Source organism: Pelophylax lessonae, assembly GCF_965119305.1.
Source record: "Pelophylax lessonae genome assembly, chromosome: 8".
In the NCBI taxonomy this organism is placed as follows: domain Eukaryota; kingdom Metazoa; phylum Chordata; class Amphibia; order Anura; family Ranidae; genus Pelophylax; species Pelophylax lessonae.
This window is the reverse complement of record NC_138775.1, coordinates 13,059,559-13,079,131: the sequence shown is the minus strand read 5'-3', so window position 1 is coordinate 13,079,131 and position 19,573 is coordinate 13,059,559. Positions and strand designations below refer to the sequence as shown.

Genomic DNA, 19,573 nt, shown 5'->3' with positions numbered 1-19,573 from the left:
AAAAAGATGTCCATACCAGCATTATAAAACTGTACCTTGAGATAAAAAATGTAAGCCTTATCAGTGGTTCACATTGTATATATTTCACTTGGGGAGTTGCTTGGACAAAGCTGGAAATAGGAGCTACTGGGCTAACTGTTTTAGGAGACGAGGGTCATAGTAGCGTTGACTGTCTTGTTTTAGGAGGATCCGAAGGCGATGCCAGAAGTAGCCATGTGCTTTGGGGTTCCTTGGCCAAAACATAAATGTTGTTGGGCAAATCCTTCTCCTGGTAAGTAAATATGGAGACATTCTCATCCTATGATCGAGAATCACCAAAACTACCACATCCTTCTTCTCATCCAGCAATCTTTGATGGGACATTAAGAAGGAATGGTAAAGAATACCAGTACTAAATCCTTTACAATCAAGAATGAAGACTGTTCTCTTGCTTTTATAAATGGCATCATAAAGGTTCTCGATGCTGGATTTTCCAGCTAGCCAATCTCGGTCTTCCAGGCATAAGTTTAAACTGCCCATTTCATGATCCTCCAACTGCACCAGAAGCTCATGGTAGATCCAGTCAGTTATGGCATCATCCTTTGTATTAAACACTACGAAGGCATCATACTCCTCACGTGACTGCCCATGTAACTTTGAATAACGCCTGATGGATGCCAAAAGCACCTGACTCAGGTACCACAAGTCCCATGAAAAAAGCTTCAAGGTTAGGGTAACCACCAACCAGGAAATCACCAGAAGAGATGAACACACAAAGGAAGCTTGACCATACAAGTCCTGACATGAATGCGGGTTCATGGAGAGTAGCAGCTTACCTCTCATGCTGTCTGGTGAATCGCATCTCATTTTGGTGGCAAGGCCGGGAACCATGATCTTTGTCTCCATCAGGAAATTGATGAACCAACTGGTGAGACAAGTACAGTCAAAAGGATTTTCCTGCACATCCATGTGTTGCAAAGTTTGGAGGAGCTTCTTTGGGAAACTGTTCACATCTATGGTTTGAATCTGGTTTTTACCTAGGAAAAGGTACTCAAGCTCCAGATACGCTTCAAAAAATTCTTTGCTTACAGAGGTTATTTTGTTTGAGTGCAGGTTTAGGTAGGTAAACTTACTTTTGATGGTGGGGACGTTGCTATAAAGAGATTTCAGGAAGTTATGACTGAGATCCAGGTGGGTAAGATTGACTAGATGGGTGATCTTCTCCCAGTGAAAGAACTGCAAATTATTGTGAGAGATGATGAGAGTCTCAAGTGACACTGGAAAATATTCCAAAACTTGAACTGGGATGACCACTAGCTTATTGTAGCTGATGTCCAGTAACTTCAGACGGGAAATATTAGTAAATAGGGTATAGCATTGATGTTTACCAAATTGCCACAAATTCATTAACTCGTTATTTCTGAAAAAAAGTCTCTCCAGTGAAGGGTTCCTAAGGTCTTCTGTTATGCGGAAACCAATCATGTTGTTATTCAGGTTCAGTTCGATCAGATTGGTGAGATTCTCAAGGAACCTGAGCCCGTGGTTTACACCTTTTAGCATTATGAACTGATACTCATTATTAGCCAGGTTTAATATCCTGAGGTTTGGTAGTTCACTAAAAGCCAAGTAATAGTACAAGTCAAATCTGTTGTACGAAAGATCCAAATGGCGCAGTGACTTTAGATGCCCAAACTGATTACCATTTAGATGTTGGTTGATATAGTTGTAGCTAATGTTCAGGCATTCAACGTCCTCCATTCCCATAAAGTTATCTGAGTGGAGAGCCATCAAATTATTAGACGATAAGTCAATTGACTGATTATATTGCCAGCAGGTTGGGCTTTCTTTCTTAGTATCTTTATGTTGTATGTTTGCGTCATGTTGGAATTCCACCCAGCTAGGAATATTATCCTCATGTCGATTAAAAGAGAAAACTGAGAATTTATGAATTCTTTTTTCGCAGCTTTGCTGGAAAGAGATGAGATTTCCCGCCAAATCAACTCTGTGAATGTTCTTATTTTGAAAAAGCATGCTCAGGTTTGCCTGTAGGATAAAGTTTGTTCTGAAGTGAATTTCCTTCAGGTCTGGCAGTGTGAGCAGAGATTGAATGCCGTTGGAGTCTAGAATGTTAAAGAAGTACCCATTCAGGTAGACCTTATTGAGAGACTTCATGGAAGCAGCACTGGGGTTTATAACAAATCTCTTGTATGTTTGATTTGGTTTATAGTTGAAGTCCAAGTCCAAGGTTTGCACCTTTGCCAACTTTGAAAAAAAAGTCTCCTTCTCTAAATGTAACAAGTTATCAGATAAATCCAAATGGGTCAACCTGGTCAACTTGTCAAACAGAGAACTGTTCACGGTGGGAAGTGAGTTTCCTCTGAGGTTGAGGTAGGAAAGGTTGGTGAGGCAGTCAAAAGCTCCAGGCCCGAGCTGCAAGGCACTGTTGTTTTGGCAGGGAAAGCAAGGCTGGGCGGCATGGTCACACCTCTGGCAATTCCACTGAACATCCAGTTTCTGGAGCTTGGTGAAGTGGCACAGGTCCTCTTTGTCAATCTTCCAGATCTTGTTTTCTGCTAGATATAATTCTGTGAGAGACGAAGGAAGGTTTCTTGGAAAGGAACTTATGTTATTAAAGGACAGCAGCAATATTTCCAGGGATGTTATATCTCTGAGAGCATTTTCTGAAATTTTGAACTCTCTGGCACACGTGTTCAGGTCATAACAGTTCCATCCAATGTTTAAAGAGGTCAGTTTGGTGAATCCAACAAAATCTTTCTCAGACAGTGTGTAAATGTTGTTGAGATTTAGATTTAGGTATTTAATGTTTTTAGGAAACAAAGGGACTGTGGTCAGACTGTTTCCGCTCAGGTCCAGATCTTCTAGAAGCTTAAGATGATTTAATGCATCAGGTTGAATGGTCAGCCAGCACTGTTCTTCGTCCATTCTCAGGTTTGTTGGCAGGCAGTTGTTACTCATATTAAGCTTTTTAAGATTTGGCACTCCGGCAAAAGTGCTGTTGGTCAGATGTCTCAGGTTATTGACTGACAGGTCGAATTCTGTGACTCTGTCTGATGTGATGTGAGGCACATCCTTGAGGGAACGTCCACTACATCTCACAACTGTGCCACTATTCTCATCATCACATGGGAGAAACTTTGGGATGATGGCGAGTGAGGCAGACACCCTAAATATCAACAGTAGAGCCAATTTTGGAAGATGCCTTTTGTCCTTTCAAAGGGAAATAGAAGGTGAGAAAATAAATTAGACTTTATTTGATAATATTGTAAATCTTAATAAAATTATTATGAGCATAAATTATGACATTTTCCTACAGATCAGGGTAAGCAATCATGAAGACAATTCCAGAGACATGAAAGTCATGTTGGTAGACATTGGTCATTAGAAGATTCTAGTAAAAATATGAATTTAATTAACATGTAACCAATTATATTTTCTTCAGTTAGATGAATCAACTCTGCCAGTGCAGTGCCAGGGAAGTATATGCTACTGGGGAGGTCTGTAAAGAACTGAACCCATTGTTTTGCCTAACCAACCACCAATTTAAGGAGTCAAATTTTAAATAGACACCAACATTTTTACTGCCTGTGTCTTACAATTTGTTTAATTTCATGTTTATTACTGTAAAATGATTTTGTTGTAGAGTGTTAGGGGTGAGAGGGTGTTTGGAAATTATCCGGGTGTCAAATCTGCTAAGTATGGCACATTCTTTATTTTTCTATTTATCCCTAGCTTACTGATCACAATAATGTACTATGAGCTGTAGATACTCCAGCCTATCTCAACCTTTTCGACACAAAGGAACTCTTCAAAAAAAGATTTCAGATCTCAGGGAACCCCTGACCATAGTTACTATGTTGTACATTAGCATGGTTGTCCGTGGGATAAATGCTCCTTACATTGGTGTACAGAACGCTCCCCAGAAACTTCATTTCCTGCTTGTGTGATTGTCTCACTGATTTTCCCAGAAGTCTGCAGTAAGATTCAAGTCAGATTTTGGGCATCCCCTGCAACAAAAATGCAGACCCTGCCACTTTCCTCATTAGAGCCCTGCAGGTGGAGAAGTTGGATTGATAAGGATGGGAAATGTCATTATAATGGGGGATTTTAGTTCTCCAGATATAGACTAGGCAGAAGGAACCCTGTATTCTTCTAAGGCTCGCCACTTGCTAAATGTTTTGCAGGACAATTTCATGGGTCAGATGGTGAATGCACCAACGAGAAACAATGCATTACTAGACCTACTGATTACGAATAATACAGACCTGATCGTGGATATAGAAATACGGGCAGCTTGGGAAACAGAGATTATTGGTCAATTAGTTTCAGTATAAATCACAGAAATAGGAAACACAAGGGTAATACAAAGACACTGAATTTCAAAAGAGCCAACTTCCCTAAACTGCACACTTTGCTAGACAATATTAAATAGGATAGAATCCTAGGAACAAAGAACACTGAGGAAAAATTGGAGTTCTTTAAGAACATACTAAATAAAGGTATTGCTCAGTGCATTCTCACAGGGAATAAGGTAAAATAACTAAAATAAACCCTGGGTGGCTAAACTCCAACGTAAAAATGCATATAAAAACAAAAGGTCATTGGAAGCATTCCAACATTACAAAGAATGCAATAAGAAATATAAGAGCGCAATCAGGACGGCTAAGATAGAACATGAAAGGCACATAGCGGAAGAGAGTAAAAAAAATTCTTTAAGTATTTAAATAGTAAGAAAGTGAGGCCAGAACACATTGGCCCCATAAAGGATGATGAAGGGAATTTGGCTATAAGGGACAAATAAATTAATCTCCTCAGTCTTCACAAAGGAAATGGGGGGATACAGTAACCTAGACTGTAATGTTAATGGTTAACAGAAGACAGACTCAGAACTAGACTTGAATAACTTAACATAAATAAGTCACCGGGATCATATGTCTCATCCTACCTGCACGGCCACCGAAGAGAAGACCCGATCAAAGCCGCATTCGGCTCTGATCGGGTCTCCATATAAAAACACGGAAGTGATGTCATGACACCACTTCCGGGTACTCGGCGCCAGATTCAAAAAAATTACAGCATTCAAAACAGCAAAACTTGGTGTTTTGAATGCTTTTAAGTGCAGAGGAGGGGTTTGGGGTCTTTTAGACCCCCCAGATCCCTCCACAAGAGTACCTGGGAAAAAAAATATGAAAAAAAATATGAAAAAAAATGTTTTTTAATGTATGAAAATATTGATCAATATCGGCCGATACCGATATGCAATGACCAAAATATCGGTATCAGTATCGGCAATAAATAATTATATTGGTCGATCACTAGTTACTATGAACTCATATTAAGCCCTCCCAAACCAGAAGCCTACTGGCATTACCAAACACCAATTTACACTCATGACCATGTCCTGGCAGCCCCGAAACAGACAATAGAAAAGGCATGGCTATCAGAAAATCTATTCATAAATGAGGTTAAATCTTGGATACAATGGATGTTACTCAATGAGAAACTAACAGCTATACTTCAGGGTCCATGCTTATGCCTTGGAACCGCGGGTTGCTCACTTACTATAAGGGGACCTCAATTGTGGCCTTCTTGAATTATAATGAATGCAAACCCCAATCATCACCATAAATAACAGTTAACAATCCTCAAGGGATCGGCCTATTTATATCATGATAACGTGTGATCACAAAATGTGTCAAAGGAAGACTACGCGCTGACGTCATTGCCACCCCGTCCTTGTGCTAGGAGCGGTGGCCATTACTGTAAGTCTGGCCAATTTGGTTTTTATTTGCTGCAGCATTGTATCTGCTTTTACTCAAAGTTAATAAAACACTACACTATATTGGTACTTTTTGGGCTCCCAGTGGCTTTTTTAAACAACTTAAGAGCTTTCTGGATCCTTTCATCCAATTGGCAAGAAAGGCTGGGAGATTCTCCCACTCCATAGGAGCTAATTAAAGCGATTGTAAACGTTAATTTTTTATTTTTTTAAATATCAAACATCTTTATAATTTTTTTCAGGTACCTTTTGCACAGAGCAGCCCTGGTCCTCTTCTGGGGTCCCCTGTCAGTGCTCCAGGCCCCTCCTTTTCATCAGGTGCCCCCACGGAAAGCCGCCTTCCATAGGGGCACCCGTGCGGGCTCGATCCCGAGTCCCGCTGCTGCTTCCATTGTCATAGACATCGGGACTCGGCCCCGCCCCCCACTCCTATGTCACAGCTTTTTATTGAGAGTGGCGGGAGCCAATGGCCTAATCTGTCCGATCAGGAGAGCGACAGTGTCTGGAGCCACTGCACTTGTGCACATCGCTGTCTCGGATCGGAATCAGGATAGGAAAAGGGGGGCTATGGGGGGAGCTGCAGCACAGAAGGTTTTTCATTCTATGCGTTAAGGTGAAAAACCTTAAAGTGGAACTTCACTCTCTCAATCGACATTGACTATTTTTAATCTTAAAGCTAGCATTAGTAAATGGATAGGAAAGTATATCAAACTGTTGGCGCTATATGAATCCTGTATAATAAGAATATTTGCTTGTTTTAAACTTTTTTTTTTACATTTCTTTAGTTACTTCTTGGTTTCCATGCCTAGGCAAATTATGTCATACATCCCAGGAGTCTTCAGTAGAGGAGAAGGCTGTTTGCATGCCTGAGCTAAGGGTGAGTGGCTTTAACCGCTTGCCGACCGCCGCACGACTATTTACTGTGGCGGTCATCCCCTCACAGGCAAAGCGACGTAGGGCTACGTCGCTAGCCTGTGAGGCTCTAGGTAACGAGCGTGCGCCGCCAGAGGTGCGATCCCACTCCCGCGCGGTCACGGACCCCCCCACGCGTGTGCCTGGTGGACCCGATGTCCGCCGGGCACTCGCAATCTTCCGTTACACCGGAAGAAAGGCAGGCGGCTAATGTAAACAAAGCCACCTGTCATCCCTGTGTAAGAATGGAGATCAGACGGTTCTACTATGTAGGACCGTTGATCTCTGTTCTTACACTAGTAGCCACAGCCAATCACAGTTAGAAACACGCCCCTAGGGACACACTTAACCCCTCCCTCTCCAATACAGTTAACTCCTTCACTGCCAGTGTCATTTTTACAGTAACAGTGCATATGTATAGCACTGATTACTGCAGTAATGTCACTGGTAACCCCAAAAGTGTCAAAAATGTCAGTCAAGGGTCCGATCTGTCCGCCGCAATGTCGCAGTACCGCAAAAAAATTGCAGATCGCCGCCATTACTCGTTAAAAAAAAAAACAACAAAAATCTTTCCCTTTGTTAGTAAACGCAATAACTTTTGCGAAAAACCAATCAAAATACGCTTTTTGCGATTTTTTTTACCAAACATATGTAGCATAAAACAAATTGACCGAAAATGTTAAAACATTTTGATTTTTACATTTTTTTTTTGGTAATTTCTTATAAAAAAATGTGAAAAATATTGTTATTTTTGCAAAATTGACGCTCTTTTTTTGTTTACAGCGCATGATCAAAGAATCGCACAGGTGATCAAATACCACCAAAAGAAAGCTCTATTTGTTGGAAAAAAAGGACGTCAAATTCGTTTAGGTACAGTGTCGCACGACCGCGCAATTGTCCATTAAAGCCACGCAGTGCCGAATCGCAAAATGGGCCCTGGTCAGGAAGGGGGTAAAATCTTCCGGGGCTTAAGTGGATAAGGAAGTAAATGTACATCAATCATCAGCCCTTACTCAAGATGGCTATGGCCAAAAATGCTAGGGGGTGTTCTTTAATGTGATTTCTCAACAAATTAAAGCATGGAGATATGGAAGGGTGGGCAAGTTTGCTTTATTGTTGAATTATTGTTGGTTGGAAGCGAATAAAATACTTATTTTACTCAATGAACTGCAACCCAATTTATAACATTTGTATCATGTTTGTTTTTCTGGATTTTTGGTTGATATTCTGTCTCTACCATTTAAAATACACCTATGATAACAATTATAGACCCTTCATTTCTTTGTAAGTGGGCAAACTTACAAAATCTTCAAGGGATAAAATAATTATTTTCCTCACTGTATATATACTACATTGAACCACTGAATGATCTTGTAAACACACAGTGGATACCCATGACCTTGATGTGCTTTTTTCTTGAGCCACTCCTTTGTTGCCTTGGGTTATTGGGAAGTCCCATCTACGACCCATCATCAGTGTTCTGGTTGAGGAAAGAAGGTTCTCATCCAAGATTTTACAATACATGGCCCTGTCCATTGGCCCCTCAATGCGGCAAAGTTGGCCTGTACCTTTAGTAGAGAAACAGCCCCCACAGCATCATGTTTCCACCTCCGTGCTTGGCTGTAGGGATGGTGTTCTTAGGGTCATAGTCAGTATTTTTTTTTCTTCCAAACACGGTGAGTCAAATTAATGCCAAAGAGCTCAATTTTGGTCTCATCTGACCACAGCTCTTTCACCAATCCTTCTTTGAATCATTTAGATGTTCATTGGCAAACTTCAGATGGGCCTGTACATGTGCCTTCTTAAGGAGGGGGACCTTGTGAGCACTGAAGGATTTCATTCCATGGCGGTGTATTGTGTTACCAATGGTCTGTTTGGTGACTGTGGTCCCAAAGGCCCTGAGATCATTCACAAGTTCCTCCCGTGTAGTTCTGGGCCGATCCTTCACTTTTCTCATGATCATCCTTACCCCATGAGGCGAAATGTTGCATTGAGCTCCAGACCGAGGGCGATTGACGGTTATTTTGTATTTTTTCAGTTTGCAAATAATCGTTCCAACGGTTGTCACCCTCTCACCAAGATTCTTGCTGATGGTCTTGTAGCCCATTCCAGCCTTGTGCAGGTCTATCTTGTCCCTGACATCCTCTGACGGCTCCTTGGTTTTGCCCACAGGGCTGCCGCTAGAAATCCTGGGGCCCCATACAACCTACCTGACAGGGCCCCCCCTCCCTCCCTCCACCGAAAATATCAAAATTATATTATCACCCCCTCCCCCAATCCCTCCTCCTAACAGAAATCCCTCCCAATCACCCCTCATAGCGCAATCCCCCAAATCCCTCCACAAATTCACAACCCCATCCCCGTACAGAGTGAAGGGGTCAGGAATACGTTCAGGAGAATGCTAGATACAGAATGCAGGGTTCTGGAGTGCAATATGCACAGGGTTCAGGAGAGTGCTAGATAGGGAGTAGTGCCTTACTAAGCTGACCAAGATTTCCCATAGATGCAAATGTTAGACAGGGAGCAGTGCCATACCAAGTTGACCAAGTTTCTCCATTGAGGCCAATGTTAAAAATCGGGAGTAGTGCTATACCAAGGTGACCAAGATTTCCCATTGAGGCTAAAGTTAAAAATCGGGAGTAGTGCCATACCAAGCTGTAAATAGTAACGAATGTACGTAATTGCCTCTGTACTGCACCTCTTCCCAGCTGCTACAACCTCTGCAACAAACATACCTCTCCTCTGCCCTTATCTTCCCCAAAGGTCCCCCATCTTCCACATGATTACCTTTCTAAAATACCTTTCTGTTGCTGGCTTCCATATCTTCCTTCTCCTTCTTCCCTATGCACATGTTGCTTGACACAGGGGGCGGGTCTGAGTGGCTGCATAGTGCACACCCAGCTGGCTTGTTAGCCAATCCCTGGCTGTTCTAATTGTTCCCACTGCTGCAGGTCCTTCTGAGCTAGAAGGTAACATTTATCACCAGAATTATGCCGCACAAAGCCTCTGTACAGCAGGACAGTCCTGCCCAGGTTGGGAGGTATGCTGTCATCCTACCGATCTTCCTGCTATCAGGGACAGATGACAACCAATGGTCTCCCTGCAAGTGAGAGATATAGAGGCGGAGCCACGTACACTCCCGGGAGGTGGTGGAGCCAGGCTGGGTGGGCGAGATGCGAGGAAGCTTTTGGGGGTGTGGGGAGAGATAAGGGCTGTAGACAGAGATGCGTGCAGAGGTGGGGGATGGGGGGAAGTGGTGCAGAGGTCAGAACCTAGGAGGAGGGGTGGAAATGAGATGTGTACAGCCTGTGAAAGAGACCTGAATTCTGAACACCTAAACCCTACACGTAGCTCACTCCTCAACCCTGCACACTGTACATTGTGCACTCCTCAGCTCTGCAAACAGTACACCCCTTAACTGTGCACTCTGTACACAGTACACTTCTTTACTCTGCACACAGTACACTCCTTAACTCTTCACTCTGTACATAGTGCACTCCTGAACTCTGCACTCTGTAAATAGTGCACTCCTGAACTCTGCACTCTGTAAATAGTGCACTCCTGAACTCTGCACTCTGTAAATAGTGCACTTCTGAACTCTGCACTCTGTAAATAGTGCACTCCTGAACTCTGCACTCTGTACATAGTGCACTCCTGAACTCTGCACTCTATACATAGTGCACTTCTGAACTCTGCACCCTGTACATAGTGCACTCCTGAACTCTGCACTCTGTAAATAGCGCACTCCTGAAATCTGCACTCTGTAAATAGTGCACTCCTGAACTCTGCACTCTGTACATAGTGCACTCCTGAACTCTGCACTCTGTAAGTAATGCACTCCTGAACTCTGCACTCTGTAAATAGCGCACTCCTGAAATCTGCACTCTGTAAATAGTGCACTCCTGAACTCTGCACTCTGTAAATAGTGCACTCCTGAACTCTGCACTCTGTAAATAGTGCACTTCTGAACTCTGCACTCTGTAAATAGTGCACTCCTGAACTCTGCACTCTGTACATAGTGCACTCCTGAACTCTGCACTCTATACATAGTGCACTTCTGAACTCTGCACCCTGTACATAGTGCACTCCTGAACTCTGCACTCTGTAAATAGCGCACTCCTGAAATCTGCACTCTGTAAATAGTGCACTCCTGAACTCTGCACTCTGTACATAGTGCACTCCTGAACTCTGCACTCTGTAAGTAATGCACTCCTGAACTCTGCACTCTGTAAATAGCGCACTCCTGAAATCTGCACTCTGTAAATAGTGCACTCCTGAACTCTGCACTCTGTAAATAGTGCACTCCTGAACTCTGCACTCTGTAAATAGTGCACTTCTGAACTCTGCACTCTGTAAATAGTGCACTCCTGAACTCTGCACTCTGTACATAGTGCACTCCTGAACTCTGCACTCTATACATAGTGCACTTCTGAACTCTGCACCCTGTACATAGTGCACTCCTGAACTCTGCACTCTGTAAATAGCGCACTCCTGAAATCTGCACTCTGTAAATAGTGCACTCCTGAACTCTGCACTCTGTAAATAGTGCACTCCTGAACTCTGCACTCTGTAAATAGTGCACTTCTGAACTCTGCACTCTGTAAATAGTGCACTCCTGAACTCTGCACTCTGTACATAGTGCACTTCTGAACTCTGCACTCTGTACATAGTGCAATCCTGAACTCTGCACTTTGTACATAGTGCAATCCTGAACTCTGCACTTTGTACATAGTGCAATCCTGAACTCTGCACTCTGTACATAGTGCACTTCTGAACTCTGCACTCTGTACATAGTGCACTTCTGAACTCTGCACTCTGTACATAGTGCACTTCTGAACTCTGCACTCTCTACATTGTGCACTTCTGAACTCTGCATACAAAGTCTTACAGATACAACTGGCCCTTTGAGGACATCTATAATGCTAATGTGGCCCTTGATTAAATTGAATTTGACACCCCTGTATTAGACTGTTGCTGTTTTTTATGATTGTACGATGAGCATGGCGGTCAGACCTCCCAGGTAAACACATCAGCACAGTCCTGATCTGCGGACAGAACAACCATCAGCAGAACTGCATGAAGCCATGCAGGAATTCCATGATGTGCAATGGCTACATACAAGCTATGCAGGTAGAGGAGGTATTATAGCACACATTGTTACATTGCTGATACTAAGTGAAGCTGAGAGGAGCACTCACCATTCTTTCCACATCAGCTGCGGTCACGATGGAGGGTGGGTCAGGGATGGAATTATCGGTTCCTCACCTTGATGTTCTCCTTTCAGTTCTGCAGTCCACTTGTAGTGTGTCCCAGGTAATCCCAATCAGTGACAGCTGACTTCATCGGCTCCTCGTAATTGGCTAAATAAAGCAAAGAGTGGAAACATATACGGTGTCACAGTTCTAACCGAAGATGAGAGAAATTTGGTTGTTATAGATTATCGCATAAAACTGAACTCCAGGAAGGCAAAAAAAAAATAAAAAATCTGCAATTTTATATTTATTTTTATGTAGCACCCTCCTAGATAGGTGCTGGAATAAAAGCATTGTTATGCTCCATCTGCTTATCAGGAGAGTGTCCATGTGTGAGTCACTTGGTGTGAGGGAGTGTCCCCACTGTATCCAATAGGGGAGCCTGTTGGACAGTGGAAGAAACCCAGCCAGTGACACACTGGCTTTTGTGGCGGAGTTAGCCCATTCTTTTTGTATATTGTGAAAGATGATGTCACGCCGAGTAAATAGATACCCAACATGTTACGGTTTAAAATCGCGCACACCCGCGGAATGGTGACAAACTGCAGTCAATAAAGATCTCCATAGGCGACGCTTTAAATTTTTTTTAACGGTTACCAGTTTAGAGTTAGAGTGTAGCTCTTTTTTTTTTGAATTATTGCTCTCGCTCTGGGGATCGCAGCGATACCTTACATGTGTGGTTTGAACAGCGATTTCATTTGCGGGCGCGACTCCAGGATACGGTCTCTTTCATGCGCAAGCTCACAGGGACGGGGGCGGCTAAAAATTTTTAATTTTTTTTCCTATTTATTTTATTTTATTTTTTTAGTTTTAGCACAGATTTAAAAAAAAAAAAAATCTGATCACTTTTATTGCTGACACAAGCAATGTAAACATCCCTTGTGGCAGCAATAGGCAGTGACAGGTACTCTTTATGGAGGGATCAAGGGTCTAAAAGACACCCAAACCCCTCCACTGCACTTCCATGTATACAAAACGGCGAAAACGGCATTTTTGAATACATTCACTTTTTAAATCCGGCACCTTTAGCAGCCGGGTAACCCGGATGTGACGTCATGGACGCCTCCTCCGGGTTACGTCATCGGAGACCTGATCGAAGCCGCTTCCGGCTTAGATCGGGACTCCATCCAGCCGATGGACACCAAGGGAGTAGTACTACACAGTACATACACACAGTTATATATATATATATATATATATATATATATATATATATATAGGGGCCTAAGATCACCAGCAAACTGCTTGTAACATAGTTTTTATGGATTCTCCAAGATAGGCAAACAGTCCAGAAAACAATATAGCTTACTTCAAGGCTAAGTTCGCCTTTAACCACTTGCCGAGCAGCCGCTGTGTATACACTGTGGCAAAGTGGCGCTATTGCACAAAACGATATACCTGTACATCGTTTCCTTCAACAGCCACTAGATGGCGCCATCGCGCTGCCAGAGGCGTGATTGCGACATTTTTTGGCTAGCGGAGATGTCAATCAACGATGTCCGCCGGCCTCCTGCAATCATCCCCGGGAGAGGCAGAACGGCAATCTGCCTACGTAAACAAAGAAGATTGCCGTTCTGCAAGGGGCAAGATGGAGCTCTTGTGTTCCTGCTAAGCAGGAACCCAGATCTCTGTCTTTCCCTAATCAGTGCAACCCCCCACATTTAGAAAGCACCACCTAGGGACACACTTAACCCTTTGATCGCCCCTTCCCTGCCAGTGCATTTTTTAACACTGATTACTGTATTTGTGTCACTGGTCCCCAAAAAGTGTCAAAAGTATTGGATTACTCCAAAAGTGTCAAAAGTGTCAGTTAGATGTCCGATTTGACCACTGCAATGTCACAGTCCTGCTAAAAATCGCAGATCGCCTCCATTACTAGTAAAAAAAAGAAATAAAAATTCCATAAAAATATCCCCTAGTTTGTAGACGCAATAACTTTAGTGCAAACCAATCAATATACACCTATTGGGATTTTTTTTTTTTTTTTTTAACAAAAACATGTAACAGACTGTATATTGGCCCAAATTTAAGAGGAAATTCGATTTTTACATTATTTTCTTGGATATGTTTTATAGCAGAAAGTAAAAAAATACAGTGTTTTCTTTTTTTTTTTTTTTTTTTTACAAAATTGTCGCTCTTTTTTTATTTATAGCGCAAAAAATAAAAAACACAGAGGTGATCAAATACCACCAAAAGAAAGCTCTATTTTTGGGAAAAAAAGGACAGTAATAATGTCACTGGTCCCTAAAAAAGTGTCAGTTAGGTGTCTGATTTGTCCGCCGCAATGTCGCAGTCCCACTATCAGTCACTGATCACCACAATTACTAGTAAAAAATAAATAATCCATAAAAATAGAACATCGTTTGTAGACACTATAACTTTGCGCAAACCAATTAATAGACGCTTATTAGGATTTTTTTTTTACCAAAAAGATGTAGCAGAATACATATTGTCTTAAATCGAAAAAAGGAACAGAGGCAATTGGACTTTAGTGGTACCATACAACTCAGTTCAAGTCAACTAAAGTCCAATTGCCTCTATTCCTTTTTCAATTTAATTAATCAGGACGTCGGTACTTTTTTACAGAGACTATTGTGACACCGTCAGTATATTGATGAAGAAATTCGATTTTTTTACATTTTTTTATTAGATACGGTTTGAAGCTAAATGTAACAAATAGATTTTTTTTTCCTCAAAATTATCTTTCTTTATTTTGTTTATAGCGCAACAAATAAAAACCGCAGAGGTGATTAAATACCACCAAAATAAAGCTCTATGTATGAGAAAAGAGGACATCAATTTTATTTGGGTACAGTGTTGCATGACTTTGCATTTGTCAGTTAAAGTAACGCAGTGCCGGATCGCAAAAAATGGCCTGGTCATTAACCACTTGCCGACAGCCGCAAGTACATATACTGCGGCGGTCAGCCCCTCACAGGCAAAGTGACGTATGGGTACGTCGCTAGCCTGTGAGGCTCTGGGGAGCGAGCGTGCGCCGCCGGAGGCGCGCTCCCGCTCGGTCATGGACCCCCCTGCGCGTGTGCGGGTCCGCCGGGCACTCGCGATCGTCCGTGACAGCTGGAGAAAGGCAGGCGGCTGATGTAAACAAGCCGCCTGTCATTCTCCCCTGTGTAAGAACAGTGATCATACGGTTCTACTATGTAGGACCGTTGATCACTGTTCCTAAACCTCAAGCCACAGCCAATCACAGTAAGAATCACGCCCCTAGGGACACACATAACCCCTCCCTCTCAAATAAGGTTAACCCCTTCACTACCAGTATCATTTTACAGTAACAGTGCATATCTATAGCACTGATTACTGTAGTAATGTCACTGGTAACCCCAAAATTGTCAAAAATGTCAGTCAAGGGTCCGATCTGTCTGCCGCAATGTCGCAGTCCCGCAAAAAAAAAATCGCAGATCGCCGCCATTACTCGTTAAAAAATAAAATGACAAAAATCTTTCCCTTAGTTAGTAAACGCAATAACTTTTGCGCAAACCAATCAAAATATGCTTTTTGCGATTTTTTTACCAAAAATATGTAGCATAAAACAAATTGGCCTAAAATGTTAAAACATTTTGATTTTTACATTTTTTTGGGGGAATTTCATATAAAAAATGTGAAAAATATTGTTATTTTTGCAAAATTGTCTCTCTTTTTTTGTTTATAGCGCATCAAAAAATCGCACAGGTGATCAAATACCACCAAAAGAAAGCTCTGTTTGTGGGAAAAAAAGGACATCAAATTCGTTTAGGTACAGCGTCGCACGACCGCGCAATTGTCTGTTAAAGTCACGCAGCGCCGAATCGCAAAATATGGCCTGGTCAGGAATATGGTAAAATCTTCCGGTCTTAAAGCGTTTAAAAATAAGCTCATTGAGAATTTTTTTGTCAAAGACACGTAGCCAAATACATTTTGGCCTAAATATATGACAAAAATTGAATATATTGGATATTTTTTAACTGTCAAAGTAGAAAAATATTGTTATTTTTTCAAAATTTTTGCTATTTTTTTATTAATACCGCAAAAAATGAAAAGCGCAGAGGTGATCAAATACCACCAAAAGAAAGCTCTGTTTGTGGGAAAAAAAGGACGTCAAATTCGTTTAGGTACAGCGTCGCACGACTGCGCAATTGTCCATTAAAGTAACGCAGCGCCGAATCGCAAAATATGGCCTGGTCAGGAATTGGGTAAAATCTTCCGGTCTTAAAGCGGTTAAAAATAAGCTCATTGAGAATTTTTTTGTCAAAGGCACGTAGCCAAATACATTTTGGCCTAAATATATGACAAAAATTTAATATATTGGATATTTTTTAACTGTCAAAGTAGAAAAATATTGTTATTTTTTCAAAATTTTTGCTATTTTTTTATTAATACCGCAAAAAATGAAAAGCGCAGAAGTGATCAAATACCACCAAAAGAAAACTCTGTTTGTGGAAAAAAAAAAAGGACGTAAATTTCGTTTGGGTACGGCGTTGCATGACCGTGCAATTGGCAGTTAAAGTTGCACAGTGCCGAATCGCAAAAAGTGGCCTGGACGGCCAGGAAAATCCTCCTGTGGTAAAGTGATTAAGGAGGTAAAACCTTCCAGTTCAGAGGTAGTAAAAAAAAATAAAATAAATGCACATATTTTTGCAGGTAAAAAAAAAAGTGCATTTATTTATTTATTTATTTTCTGGTGCCTGCAGAGCATTGCAGCTGCGATCAGCAGATCACGATGCCAGGCTCCTGCAGACTCTCAATACAGCTGTCTGGCTGCGCCTCCCATATGGGCTGCCAGGTGCTGAACTGCAGGAAAAATAAATGAACTACGAGAGCGCTCAAGTGCTCTTTGGTAACATGTTACATCCTAAATATAGGTGTAATATTAGGAATGGGCTCGGGCGTGTTCGGGGTCCCACCTGCCCGATACCACTAGGAAGCCGACACTGGACACGGCTAATCACAGGCAGTGTGACATGTCCTGGTCTGCAGCTGCACAGATCGGGAAATACCTCAATGCCTGTGATTAGCCGTGTGCAATGTCGGCTTCCTGGCGGGACCGGCAGGTGGGATCCCAAACACGCCCAAGCCCATCTCTATGTAACATCTATCAAAGGTGAACTTATCTTTTCAGCTAATGAACACGAAATAGTCCATCTCTTTAAATGGAAAGCAAGGTAATGGCTCACCGCCGCTGTACTGGTCCCACAATGGGGTTTCGAGGCTTCCCGTCCACTTCAGGGGTCCTAAAGAAGAGGTTCCCACAGCTGAGCGACCGTGGCTTCAATCCCAAACTTGGTTCACCCTGCTCAGGTGTGTCCAGCTCTCTCTCTCACAGCCAGGTGACAAATGTTTCCTCTTCCTCTTTAGGGACTCTTGTTGCCTGTTGCTTAACCCCTTCAGAACCAAAATTCTAATAATCAGGGTTGGGGGTTCTTCCCACCCAAAGCTCTTTAAGCCTCTGAAATTACGGGTACCTAATAAGGATTTAGAAATCCAGAGAGTACTGAAAATCAGTCCTCTACTCTCTGCTTGGACTACCCCAGAACCCCTCATCCTGCATGACTGAGAACCCTGAGTACTCACCATTACCGTCAAACTGTCCCCCCTACAGGGACCACAACCCAAATAGTGAGGAAATATACCTGCCGCTCTGTTTATCGCAACCACTTGAGGAAGACACAAGATTGTTAATCAGGAGTCAATTCGTTTTACCCCCCACCCAGCACCTTGAATTATTTGCCCCCTTTACACACGATCTGGTGGTCTCTAAAATTTTTTCGCGTGGCTCCAGTAGTAGGGGATTATGGGAAGGAACGCAGAGTTGGCCAGGGGCTGACTGCAATACTGTATTTTGGCCTAGGCCGACAAGGCCCAGGCCTAGGGCAGCACTTTTCAGGGGAGCAGCAAAAAAGCCGCCCCCCCCCTCCACCTGAGACTCTATTGGCCACTGGTTTCTAAAGCTGCCTCTTTCACCCCCCCCTCTCTCTCTCTCTCTCTCTCACACTCACCCCCTCTTTCTCTCTCTCTACCCCCCCCCCTCTCTCTCATCCTGTCTCACCCCCCTCTCTCTCATGCCCCCTCTCTCTCATCCCCCCTCTCTCTCTCACCCCCTCTCTCTCATGCCCCCTCTCTCTCATCCCCCCTCTCTCTCATCCCCCCTCTCCCCCTCTCTCACCCCCCCCTCTCTCTCTCCCCCTCTCTTACCCCCCCTCTCTCTCTCACCCCCCCTCTCTCTCTCTCATCCCCCCCTCTCTCTCTCCCTCACCCACCCACCCCTCTCGCTCCCTCCCTCACCCTCCCCCCTCTCTCTCTCACCCACCCACCCCCTCTCTCTCTCTCTCCCATCCTCCCTCACCCCCCCTCTTGTGGAATGAGTGGGGCAAATTTACATAGGAGGGGGGTGCCAGATTTTAGTCTTGCCTAGGGCAGCACATAACCAAAATACAACACTGCCTTACTGGCAACTTTCGTACAAACCAGATGCCCATGGTGCAGCAACCCCCCCCCTCCCAATCTCCCTCTTTCCGGCCTTCTCTTGACCCCCATTCCAGGCTGAAGCTCCGCCATGGGTACTGTCTACTCACGGGCCAAATCCAGGTTCCCAACCTGGCCAGCAGGGGGCAGTTGGGGGAGCTCGGACAGCTCGGTCGAGGTGGCCTGGGGGAGGAGAGTCTTTAGTGGGGCATGGAACCGGCCTCTGCTCAGACACAGTTTACACCATCCATACTGGGGGGAGGACTGCGCTCTGTCCTTGTCTTCATCCCGCACTCAGTATGTCAGTGGCAGGGACTTTTTACTCCTCTTCATCGGGAATCCTTTAGGCATGTCTGTGGCAAAAGCGGTGCAGCCTTTTTTGCAGGGCATCAGAGCGGCCCGGGAGGCAATTGCACCCCTGCCCCCTGGCCCAGTCCTCCCCTTGGGTTGGCAGCCATCAAGGTACACTTTTATGCACAACAGCAAAAGGTGCTTCAAGTAAATGGTATCAGTCAGTGCCAGGACGAGGACATCCAGCGCCCAGAGCAAAGATGACAAACCGCGGCCTCCCCACTCATGATGTGCAAACTTAGGGGATCCTACTTTCAGCAGTCACTTGCTTGTCAAAATCACTGCTCCTGTCACTACTCCTGTCAGCCTTGCAACAAAAGGAAGGTGCACCCAGTAAACCATTGCGCCCAAGGCAGGCTTCCCTCCCGCCCACCCCTTGTCCCAGCTCCTCTGGTATCAGGAATGGACAGCAGACCACACACTGTCCTGACTTCCATCTAATGGACGGGCTCCACTGTATGTGAACCAGCAACAGCACTTATTTAACAAAATGACTCCCCAACATGGGCATCCGCAAGGGGGGGCAATGAGGGGAAATGTCCCCCCTGGAAATTTCCTGGCCAGCTCTAAAAGAGGAATCTATGGGAACCCTGCTCTAAAGGGGATCTATAGGGGACCATGGCCTGGCATGCTCTAAAGGGGATCTATGGGGATCCTGGCCTGCTCTAAGGGGGTCATATTGGCTAAATATATATATATATATATATATATATATATATATATATATAATATATATATATATATATATATATATATATATATATATTATTTGAAGGGAGAGCCTGGAGTACCTGGTGGTGCAGGAAAACCTGGTAGCATG

The 19,573-nt window shown here is 43.5% G+C and overlaps 1 protein-coding gene across 1 annotated transcript; it reads right to left on the bottom strand.

The window, feature by feature from the left end:
* Positions 1–123: 123 nt before the first annotated feature.
* Positions 124–18,416, bottom strand: LOC309562120 (toll-like receptor 7; the record flags this gene model as incomplete). The annotated part of the gene is made up of 2 exons (XM_082266251.1): positions 124–3,207; positions 18,387–18,416. 2 exons carry the CDS (start codon positions 18,414–18,416, stop codon positions 124–126), a joined length of 3,114 nt encoding a protein of 1,037 aa, XP_082122377.1.
* Positions 18,417–19,573: the final 1,157 nt, after the last annotated feature.